This window comes from Sinocyclocheilus anshuiensis, unplaced genomic scaffold (genome assembly GCF_001515605.1).
Source record: "Sinocyclocheilus anshuiensis isolate Anshui unplaced genomic scaffold, SAMN03320099.WGS_v1.1 scaffold436, whole genome shotgun sequence".
Classification (NCBI taxonomy): Eukaryota; Metazoa; Chordata; class Actinopteri; order Cypriniformes; family Cyprinidae; genus Sinocyclocheilus; species Sinocyclocheilus anshuiensis.
In genome coordinates, this window is record NW_015560618.1 from 2978896 (window position 1) to 2991429 (window position 12534).

At 38.6% G+C, this 12534-nt stretch overlaps 1 protein-coding gene across 1 annotated transcript in view; it reads left to right on the forward strand.

The window, feature by feature from the left end:
• The window catches only part of pde4bb (phosphodiesterase 4B, cAMP-specific b), a 71598-nt gene that overhangs the window by 22082 nt on the left and 36982 nt on the right, over window positions 1-12534 (forward strand). Inside the window, exons 3-4 of the mRNA XM_016478093.1 lie at window positions 1048-1268; window positions 11997-12194. Coding sequence (XP_016333579.1) covers window positions 1048-1268; window positions 11997-12194 — 419 coding nt within the window. The remainder of the gene's footprint in view (window positions 1-1047; window positions 1269-11996; window positions 12195-12534) is intronic.

Genomic DNA, 12534 nt, shown 5'->3' on the forward strand with positions numbered 1-12534 from the left:
ATGTGTAATAAACAAATTTCGAACAGAGTGCAAAAGTGCAGAGTTTTCTTTTTCATGAAAATGATGAAACAAATAATGCACGATTCAACAATTTCCTGCTTCTGCATAACAAATTCATCATTACTCCAGTCTTCAGTGTCACATGATCCTTCAGAAATCATTCTAATATGCTGATATCTAATATTTAATGATACGCTACCATTCAAAAGTTTGGGGTACGTAAGATTTAAAAAAAATAATATTTGACACAAAAGTGACAGTAAAGGCAATCAAAAGTTTTCTATTTCAAATAAATGCTGTTGTTTTCAACTTTGTATTCATCAAAGAGTCAGTTTTCACAAAATATTAAGTAACAAAATCTGTTTTCATCATGATAATAATAAGAACTATTATTAATATTTGAGCACCAATAATAATTGATAATAACCGAGAAGCAAATCAGCACATTAGAATGATTTCTGAAGGATCATGTGACACTGAAGACTGGAGTAATGATGCTGAAAATTCAGCTTTGCATCACAGGAATAATAATATTTCACAATATTACTGTTTTTACTGTATTTTTGATCAAATAAATGCAGCTTTGGTGAACTTAAGAGACTTCTTGGGTTTATCTGTTCTATTTTGTGTGAAACTGGATATTCAACAAGAGGAAATAATGTAAAATGGGACTTGATTTTATCCATCAGGAATTCATTGGATTGTATATATATTAGGGGAAGGGTAGTTGATCATACAGAAGCCAAGCATGTTATTAAAACTTGATGAAATATTTTGTTCTTTGGTATGACAAACCCTAATAAATCATTTAAAATTAAGACCTGGAACCTGGATTTATTATGAAAAGGGTCAATTTTGATTTCATATTGACTCAGTTGTAGAGTGTATGCGTGAACACACTGCATAATTCTTGCATGCATTATTTCATTAGTTTATTTATGTATTAATTTCCTGATGAGTTAATTGATTGTACGTGATCATACTGTATGCAGGTGATGATGTATAGTGGACAGCTACAACATTTCTGCTCTGTTTTTATGATGTTAGGAAAGCAAGGACCTCTCAGCATGTACGTCTTCAGGAGCTACGTTGGGTGTGGATCTCTGGCGAGGCCCCAGACGCCACTCAGGAACCCTTGTGTTGCCGCCGTTGTCATGGAGACAGGCAGAGAGGGCCCGCAGTCCTCAAGAAGATCACGTTTCCAGACCCACGTCACTGGGCTTCATTACTCCACCGCGTATAGATATCACACCAGTGCCACCTGATAGGTGAGCTCAGTGTTAAATCTAACAAATACAACACCAGACTACTGTGTCAGCACATAAACGCTCAAAGATGATTCAAGGTTCAACTTTTAAGTGCTTTATATTTTGTTTGACCAATGAAATCGTCTCGGCTACATATGTAACCCTTGTTCCCTGAAGGAGGGAACGGAGACGTCACGTCGGTAATGACCGACGAATTGGGATCTCAATTCGTCGGTCATTACCGACGTGACGTCGAGAGAGACCGACTGAAAGGGAACCCAAAATATCACTTCCTGAGTCTTAGATACAGAATAGATTATTCACTTTTTGGAACCTATAATGATGTCAAATGCCAAATAGTTGTTTTTTATAGAATTTTGATCTCAATTTCGAATGACACTGCGCTAACCGACTAAAGGCCAGATTTACTAAAAAGGGCAAATTAGCGCAAGAGCGCAATTCCAAAACAACCCCGATGGGCATGGAAATTTCTGCGGGTGATTTACTGACAACGCGCAAAAGTACACAGACACAACATCTCATTTCCATAATGACCAACGCAATCTACCAAGCGCAGCGCAAATTAGCGTAAGGATATGTTCGGATTTCATGTGTTCTTCTGGCATTCCAAATAAATTAATACATGTGGAAAAAATCCCTTCTACCATGTGCTCTTTGTTCTCTGCGGTGCCTCTTCCTAGCAACAATTGCAGCCATTTCAAGTGCAAAATAGTTTAAGACATGTTTTTTGGGCGTTAAATAATGGCGCAAATACCAGTAATTTGATGAGCGCAAACGTTAGTAAATTGCGTTGCGTGATATATTTGAATGTCTCCTCCCATAAATTTTACGTCTCAGGGAAACTCCTACAAATGCATATTCAATAAGGTCAGGTGCAAAAACAATTGTGTCCACGCCTTTTCAGTGCTAATTCTTCACTGCGCATCTTTAGTAAATCCTGACTGTACTATTTTAACGCCAAAAGACGGTTTGCGCATGCGCAATCTGTTAATAAATCTGGCCATAAGAGGTTCATAGTAACACTGAAAATTAATGCTTGTTTTGAGCATAGGAACGTCTATTCATAATCAATTTAAAGTAAATCGATTAATTTTCTCATGAAAATAAAATGTTTTGAATGACAGATTTCATTTTTGTGGGTTACACATTATTTTGGGGGTTTTGCAGGTCTTAAAAAGTCTTAATTATTCCTTCCATAAATTAAGGACTTAAAAGGCCTTAAATCGGAAGAAGGTCGCAAGTTCATATCATAAAGTCATTGCATTAAATGTTGCATGCACTGCAAAAACTGAATATTTTCCTCAGTAATTTTTTGTTTTCCAATACAAATATTTAAACATCCTTGAATCAAGATACATTTGCTAGAGGCGCAACTGAAAAATATGAATTCTTCTTGCTACAAATATCTGTCAGTGGGGTAAAAAAACAATGAGCACATCTGGCAACTGAATGGTGCCGCAGGTGCAGTTCACAGAGCGGTATATATACCACTCGAGGACCAGCTTTCGGTCAGTGGAGCGTTCAAGGTCAGAATGGGAAAAGCTGCTGATTTATAAAGGACAAATTGTGCTGGCACGGTGCCTCAGAACTCGAGTCTCTGAAACATCGCATCTTGTGTGTTGTTCACGGGCCGCTGTAGTGAGTACGTATCAAAAGTACGGTGGCCCAGTAGTGCACAACACAACGAAATTAAAAAAGGAAACATAAGCTCACAACACAACGCAATTAAAAAAGCAAACATAAGCTCACAACAAAACAAAATAAAAAAACAAAAAACAAACATAAGCTCACAACACAACAAAATTAAAAAGCAAACATAAGCTCACAACACAACGGAAATGCTCCTGACCACTAGGGAGCAGTGTTGACAATTAAACAACGATATTTCTTCAAGAAATTCTCAATGTAAGTGATTGATCTTAATATGTGTAATCGATTTTTAAATGAACAACATGTTTTTACTGAATGTTTTGATATCCTGGTAATCTTAATATATCGATTCATGAATCGAGCAGAAAATAAATCAATATTATTTTCGATTTGGACAGTTTAGCTCTGCTCTTGCGCACAATTGCCTTTTCTGTAGACCAACTGCCCCCTAGGGGTCGGGAGCATTTCCGTTGTGTTGTGGCTTAATTTCGTTGTGTTGTGAGTTTATGTTTGAGTTTTTTTTTATTTCATTGTGTTGTGAGCTTATGTTTACTTTTTTATTTTGTTGTGAGCTTATGTTTGCTTTTTTAATTTCGTTGTGTTGTGAGCTTATGTTTGTTTTTTGTTTTTTTATTTCATTGTGTTGTGAGCTTATGTTTGCTTTTTTAATTTCGTTGTGTTGTGAGCTTATGTTTGCTTTTTTAATTTCGTTGTGTTGTGAGCTTATGTTTGCTTTTTTAATTGCGTTGTGTTGTGAGCTAATATTAGCTTTTTTAATTGCGTTGTGTTGTGCACTACTGGACCACCGTATTAAACACCTGAGACTCACATATTTTCTATATCATAACATGGTGACATGTTTTTGCCAATAGAGTACATTGGGATACATAGAGTACATTTTTTTTTTGCGGCGTTGCTTCTGGAATTAATTCCATTCATTTTTTCTCTGATTTAAAAAAAAGTGTTTGTTAAAACATTATAAGCCATGAACCAAGCCAACCAACTAACATTACAAACTTTTATTTGAATAAAAAATCAGTCCAAAAAAGCACAGGCAGTACAAAAATGTCTCATAAAGCATTTTGTTTTTTGTTTTTTTATTTCATTGTGTTGTGAGCTTATGTTTGCTTTTTTAATTTCGTTGTGTTGTGAGCTTATGTTTATTTGTTTTTTAATTTTGTTGTGCACAACACTACTGGGTCACCGTACAAAAGGGGTGCACGGATGGCCAAAATGATGAGCCTTCGTCCAGCCGTGTGTCGTCCGCAGCTCATTGATGCCAGAGGGGAGCAGAGACTGTCACACATTGTTCACAGCGCATTGAATCACCAACAGCGCATGAAATGAGCCGAAGATTATTGAGACTGGACTGTGGATGATTGGAAAAAAAAGTGGCCTGGTCTGATGATTCAAGATTCCTGGTGCATCATGTTGACAGCCGAGTATGGATATGTCGATTAACATAGACTGTAAAAAAAGATGGACAACGCGTCTCCTATTCCTTCCACTATAGAAAAGTGAAGCCAAAGCATCTCAGTATGGCCGCTGCCATCTTGAGTAAATGACGTCATTTGGAGCCCGAGTCTGTGCAGTAGAGATTCGTTTGGAGCCAGAGAGGGCAGGGTTTATGACCTGTACTGCAGCCAGCCACCAGGGTGCGATCAAAGAGCCCGCAGCTTTACTTTTCAGGACGTGTGAGGCACACCTGCTGATTACCAACAGAGGCTATGGCACCTGGATGCACTGTTGGGCAGCGGCGGTGTTATGCTGTGGGCGATGTTTTCTTGGAACACTTTAGACCCCATTATCCCAATAGCACAACCCCTGACGGCTGTCAGGTATCTGAACATCACTGCAGACCAAGAGCACCCATTCATAGCAGCTGTGTTCCCTGCCAGTGATGGCCGTTACCAGCAAGATAATGTGCCATGCCACACTGCTGAAATCATCAAGGAGTGGTTTAAGTAAGATGATGGTGAATTTCTGTTAATGTCTTGTCCTCCAAATTCACCTGAGATGAACGCACTGGAAAAGTGTGTTTGCATTACATCACCACCACCCTGCAATGTATGGGAACTGGAGGACCTGCTGTTGACATTATGGTACCAGATACTGCAGGAGACTATCGGCACCTCGTCGAATCAATGCCTCACCGTGTGGCCACTGTTTTGTGGGCTAAAGGAGGTCCTGCAGGTTATTAGATAAGTGGTCATAATGTAATGGCTCATCGGTGTATATAAATGTGTCCAGTTCACGTTGTTCCCATTTACACCTGATTTGGTTGAATAGATCAGACGCTGTCTGTCAAGACACACTGCTGTTTATACCAAGTGTATCTCTTAACACTGCCTCTCCATCCGCACCTGTCTATCTGTATCAGGTTCAGGCTCCATCTAAACTGGGCCAAGTAGAAATTCCAAGAACATTCCAGCAAGGCGACTCTTGGAAGGGGAGGGTGTGCCGGGCAGAGGCCTGACGAGTAGGCAAGAGGGGAGGATAGAGGGGAAAGGGTAGGACTGAAGCAGATAGTGACAGAGAATGAGTGTGAAGCAGAGTCCGGCCTACACAGCACCACAACACACACTTCTACAGCCAAACCGCGGGATTCAAGGCTTTAACAAACCTCTGCATATGACACTTCCTCATGGATTTAAAACAAGATGCTGACATTTGCCCTGTCAGTCAGAGGATGGAGATCGGTTTGGACACGGGCTGTCAGTCTGATGTGAAAGAACTCACAGCTGGTGCAAGAACACAAAAAACCTGCCCAGGCATGTTCAGAAAGCTGGTGGTGAATAAAACAGTACGCCAACGAAGACGCTTCACTGTGGCTGTGTCTCATACCTGGTAAGACTCAGTGTTTGCAACCTTGTCTGGCTGGATCTTTGCTTTAATTGAGTCTTACTGTGAGTTTGGTCACATCTTATTTTAAGGTCCAATTCTCGCTATTAAAAAAAAACAATTAACTATGATTTTGCCTCAATAAACTCCTAATTTGCTGCTTATTAATAGTTAGTTAGTAAGGTAGTTGTTAAGTTTAGGTAATGGGTAGGATTAGGGATGTAGAATATGGTCATGCAGATATGTGCTTTATAAGTACTAATAAACAGCCAATATGTTATTATGCAAATAAGCACCTAGTTAATAGTGAGCATTGGGCGGGATTGGCAAAGGACCTAGAGATGGGAAGCGAACTCGTGTCGCCGTGAGCACAGTTGTGCTATATGTCGACGCACTAACCACTAGACTAGGCTATCGGCACCGACATACCTAACATACTGAACAGAACATACATACATTACATTCACTTTGATTTGAAGCAAAAGTTGTTTTTAAATGTACTTTATAAATAAATATTGTATTGTATTGTATTGAATTTACTTAAAGGCAATAATTAAAAGGTCTAGGAAGCAAAAAGTTGAATTATAAAAATCAATAAAAAAAGTTTGGAGGCAGTAAAGAAATAAATACCTTTATTTGGCAAAGGATGTATTAAATTGTTTTAATACAGGTTACAGTGAAGAGATTTATGTTAGATTTCAAATAAATACTGTTCTTTTGAACTTTCTATTCATCAAAAAATCCTGAATAATAAATGTATGATGTATTACAGTTTCCACAAAAATATGAGGGATCTGAAGGATCATGTGACACTGAAGACTGGAGTAATGATGCTGAAAATTCAGCTTTGCATCACTGGAATAAATTGCATTTCAAAATACCGTATATTACATTTTTAATTGTAATAATATTTCAAAGTATTACTCTTTTACCGTACTTTTGATCAAATAAATGCAGCCTTGGTGAGCAGAAGAATTTCTACAGAAGTATTTATCATTGTTTAACAACCTTATATATTATAGTAGGCCTGTTTTTAGAGATTTAATGCATTATTGTTCAAAAAGAAATTCTCTATGGGGAAAATTAATGGGATTTTTAGTACTTCCACAACTTTACTGAGGCCTTTTAACTTCAAAAACTTAAACTTCGACCAATAAGCAATCACCCAGATCACCCTAGCAACATCCTGGCAATTACACTGAACACCTTAGCAGCCATCAACAACATCACAGCAGCACATTGGTGAGTTTTTCTTGGGCAGGCACTATTCACATTTTCAGAAAACGTAAAAAAAAAAAAAAAGACACTGTTGTTTTCTCAAATTCCCTGTAGAGTTTCTGCCCTCCAGACGCCACTTATGATGATGCTGCATTTTCACCAGTAACTAGACTCTTGAAAAACCAGCCTATTACCACAGACACACATGTAAGAGGAGGTGATAGTTGCTAGGCTCTTCTACCAAGGGCTTTGACAGCTTTTTATTCCATGATGAATTTGTCGTCAGACACCCTTCGCAACCCTCTGGCACAACGCCCAATGTCATTTCCCCCAGTTCCTCTTAACCGTGTCACTCGGTGGCCTGTTTTTCTGTCAGCTGAGATGCCTTCTCAGTGTGCTTTCTTTTATAGTTGTTTTACATTCTTTCTGTTCATGATGTCAACCCAAAACAGACAATGGATTAGTAGACACTTTTATAATACCTAAGCAATAAAATATTAGCACATATGTTAATGATACATTTAAGCACGCAAGGATGCAGCCTATTTCCAATTTTGTCATTTTTTTCAGAAAAGGCATTTATTTCCATACTCAGTCACTCAATAGAAAACTGCTAGATATGACCATAATGTTTACTATAATGTGAAATGTTTTGTAAGGCTCACCCAACTGGTCAAACAATGGAATCCAATGTGTTCAGTCGTTTCGGTAATTCAATTTCAGTTAAAATCTTACGAATTCATTTTATAATGGCTTTAGATTTTGAGCTGCAATGCCAGTTGATCATTGATCATTGATACTTATAATAATTTTTGAGATATTTGATTACCCTATTGCACTCTTTACTTTTGATTGTATTAGTTCAGAGTCTCACGCCGGCCATGTATGTGGATCTCATGGTCACAAACTCAGCGGTCTTGATCATTAGACAGTGCTAATTGACTAATGCTATTTAGATGACCAGCCATGCTTGCTCTTCTTTAAAAGTACTTTATCTAGTCCCTATCGACCTACATACACTTGAATACATATCAAAGCAATACTTCCCTATAGTCAGAGGTCATGACCACTACTATTGATATAAGCCGACCAATATTACTTTCTCTAATAGTAGCTGTGGTCATGCCATGGTTTCCCATGAACACTTAGCTAGAGTAATATTACAATGAACAAAGGTAAGGCTCAGCCTATTTAGGTTGGTTGAGCAACATTCTGTCCTACATGCTGACAGTCTGTGGTGACCAACTGGCCCCCATCTTCACACAGATCATCAACAGATCTCTGGAGCTGTGTGAAGTTCCCTGCTGCTTCAAATGCTCCACCATCATTCCGGTCCCCAAAAAGCCCAAAATCACTGGACTTAATGACTACAGACCTGTCGCTCTCACGTCTGTGGTCATGAAGTCATTTGAGCGACTGGTCCTGGCCTACCTGAAGGATATCACTGGACCCTTGCTGGATTTACACAAGGGTCCTATTTGTGGACTTCAGTTCGGCCTTCAATACCATCATGCCTGACCTTCTCTTAGACAAACTCACACAGCTCTCTGTGCCCTCCTCCATCTGTCAGTGGATCATCAGCTTCCTGACAGACAGGCAGCAGCTAGTGAGGCTGGGCAAACTCACATCCAGGACTATCACCATCAGCACTGGCGCCCCTCAGGGTTGTGTTCTCTCCCCACTGCTTTTCTCCCTCTACACGAATGACTGCACTTCAAAAGACCCCTCTGTCAAGCAGTCATCTGCCTCATCAAGGACGGAGACGAGTCTGCTTACAGACAGGAGGTTAACCACCATCTCTCAGCACCTGAAGTTGGACACTCACATAGATTCCATTGCTAAAAAGGCCCAGTAGAGGTTGTACTTCCTTCGCCAGCTGAGGAAATTCAACCTGACACAGGAGCTGCTGAAACAGTTCTACTCTGCTATCATTGAGTCTGTCCTGTGTTCATCCATAACTGTCTGGTTTGGTTCAGCTACCAAATCAGACATCAAGAGACTACAACGGACAGTCAGGACTGCTGAGAGGATCATCGGTGCCCCTCTGCCCAGCCTCCAAGATCTTTACATCTCCAGAGTGAGGTAAAGGGCTAAGAAAATCACCTTGGACCCCTCACACCCAGCCCACTCTTTCTTCGAACTGTTGCCTTCTGGTCGATGCTACAGAGCACTGACCACTAGAACAGCCAGGCACAAAAGCAGGCTATATTCAGCCTGAACAATTAAACCTTCATAATTATACATCGTCCATCACAACTGACATATTTATACACAGAATCCAAAATTTGTACACTTGTAAACTGCACACTTTGTAAATAACATATCTGCACTTATATCATATCTGTACATTTATCTAAACAATTACATTTTTTATCTATACTTCTATTTCTGTATATAGTACATTATTTAATTTCTGTTTTTTTTTTATATTAGTGTATTCCATCCCTACTGTGTTATTCCTATGTATTTCTGTACTATCATGTATGTTTGCACTGTGTCTGTACTTTCTTCTGCACTGGAAACTCCTGTCGTCAAGTCAAATTCCTTGTGTGTGTAAACATACTTGGTAATACAGCTCTTCTGATTCTGATTCTGATGTAAAAAAATAACTTTTTTTTTTTTGTTCAGACCTCTGCTTGGAAGAAAATATAGAGGGCGTGCCTTGGAACTTTAATTGAATACCCCTGACTTATATAATAAAGAAATACTTTATTTGTATGGTTTCGTAAAATACGAAAGATTTCAATACATGAGGATTCTGAATGAGATTTTTTGAGTCAAAGACTCGAGACTTGACTCAGATTCCAGCGATAAAGACTTCAGACTTGACTCAGACTCCAAGTTAAAGACTTGTGAACATCTCTGATACATAAACACTTTTTAATAAAATGTAAATTCGCCCCCTGCACTTTTTTGGCCAAATCAATGAGAGGATCATCGGTGCCCCTCTGCCCAGCCTCCAAGATCTTTACATCTCCAGAGTGAGGTAAAGGGCTAAGAAAATCACCTTGGACCCCTCACACCCAGCCCACTCTTTCTTCGAACTGTTGCCTTCTGGTCGATGCTACAGAGCACTGACCACTAGAACAGCCAGGCACAAAAGCAGGCTATATTCAGCCTGAACAATTAAACCTTCATAATTATACATCGTCCATCACAACTGACATATTTATACACAGAATCCAAAATTTGTACACTTGTAAACTGCACACTTTGTAAATAACATATCTGCACACTTATAACATATCTGTACATTTATCTAAACAATTAAAAAAATTTTTCCTATACTTCTATTTCTGTATATAGTACATTATTTAATTTCTGTTTTTTTTTCTTATATTAGTGTTATATTTCATCCCTACTGTGTTATTCCTATGTATCATGTATGTCTGCTCTATGTCTGTACTTTCTTCTGCACTGGAAGCTCCTGTCGTCAAATCAAATTCCTTGTGTGTGTAAACATACTTGGTAATAAAGCTCTTCTGATTCTGATTCTACATGGAAAATCCAGTTTCCCCTTTTTTCCACTGTGCTGCATGGGAATTCCCTTTTTAGCCTTTACAGTCTAAGTACACTTGACTAATGCCAAGTTGTTAGGAGCTCTAAAATCTCAGTTGCTGGACTTTAGTCTGTTACTTTAGTGCTTTTCCCATGCTTTTCCTTGCTGCTTGACACCCATAGTATGTTATTGTAGAAACTAACTAGCAACGTTAATGATGTCATGTTCAGAAGGTGGAGTAATGACTTCTACTAATACATTGATTTGAGATCTCCGAGATGTTGCTCTAACAAACAGGGTAGCTGATGACTTCATTATTTTTTTGTTCCTTGTCGTTTGACTTTATTTGATGTCAGGTTCTAAAAAAGTATTAAGCAGCAACACTGATAATAAATAAGCATATTACAATGATTTCTGAAGGATCATGTGACACTGAAGACTGGAGTAACGGCTGATGAAAATTCAGCGCTGCGTCACAGAAAGAAATTATATTTTAAAGTATATTAAAATAGGAAACCAATATTAGAAATTGCAATAATATTTCACAATATTGCTGATTTTTCTGTATTTTTGATCAAATAAATACAGCCTTGATGAGCATATAAGAGACTCATCAAGCAAACAAAACAAATCTTACTGATCCCAAACATTTGAACGGCAGTGCATCTAGTTTTCAACACTGATTAAGACTAAATTGAAACTACAGAATGGTTTCATACTGACTGTGAATGTAATTTATTGAGGAAAATCTGATGGTGTTGACATCATATGGTGTATCACGCATGTACAGCTATGAAACGTGTGTGTGTGTACATATATATTACTCTCCTAATATCCCTGATATGAAAAGACAGAAATTGTTTTTCAGTATTTATTTTTATTGAAGTAAAATTGTCTTTCTCATATGGTTCCGTTTGCTTTCTCACTGATGCAGCCAACTCAATGACCTTCACTTCAAAGCATCAATTTTTCAATTCCTTTCTTCCCAATCAGTCAATGTTGTTTTCCATTAGCTCTTGCACTGACTGCAGTACATGCTTCTCGATGGTTTTCTGCTTCTCTCTTTTAAACTCCGACATCCTTCTTTTTTGCATTTTTTTCTGTAACTAATATCTTCATTCAGTGGAGATACACTGACTCAGTCAGGCTTGTGTTTTAGGCTTCTGAGCTTTTCTAGATCCGCTTTGTTCTGCTTCAGGAACCTTTTATGTTGCTCTCTTCGTCTCTCGTGATCTGTCCTCTGCTACTGTTTTCTCTTTGGCAAAGTTATTCAGTCTAGTCCACTTTCTAGCTTATATATGAACCACCCACATAGACAGGAGGAAAATGTCAGACCATTTTGTAAAACGACAACCACAAATTTGTTTCATTTTGATGGGCAGATTTAAACAATATATAAAGAGTATGATTTTGAATGCAGAACATCAGTTGTTTTCACATGGCAGACTAACTGTTTAGTTTATGGGGTGGTATTTTATTCATCTGATCACCAAGTTGTTTTTCTGTGTCCCTCTGTGTAGTTTGGAGGTGGAGAATGGCCCCTCTATCGGCTGTAGTCCACTGGACCTGCAGGCCTCACCGGGCTCTGGTTTGGTTCTTCATCCCAACATGGCCAGTCACGGTCAAAGGCGGGAGTCTTTCCTTTACCGCTCGGACAGCGACTACGACCTCTCTCCCAAATCCACCTCTCGCAACTCCTCGCTTGTTGGAGAGCAGCTGTGAGTAAGAACTTTTACACCTTTACCGACATTATAATAGACCAAAGCTGGTACAATAAATCAAAAGTGCTCAGTCCTGCTGCAAATCACAGTTTGTTGAAAATAGCAAGCCAAGGGTGATGTGTTTTTTTCAAGTGGATTATCCATGTGTATCCATGCATGCTTTTCATTTAATTTTAGCCAGACCCCAATGGAATTAGCGGAGCTTGTGATTGAAACTTTTTCAGTTGAGGAAAGTGGTGGGAAATACTATAGATGAAATGAATAAATAAACATCCCAATGAAATGATATAAATGTCATTGATTTTTCACAAATTTGTTTGTTTTACTATTTATTTAA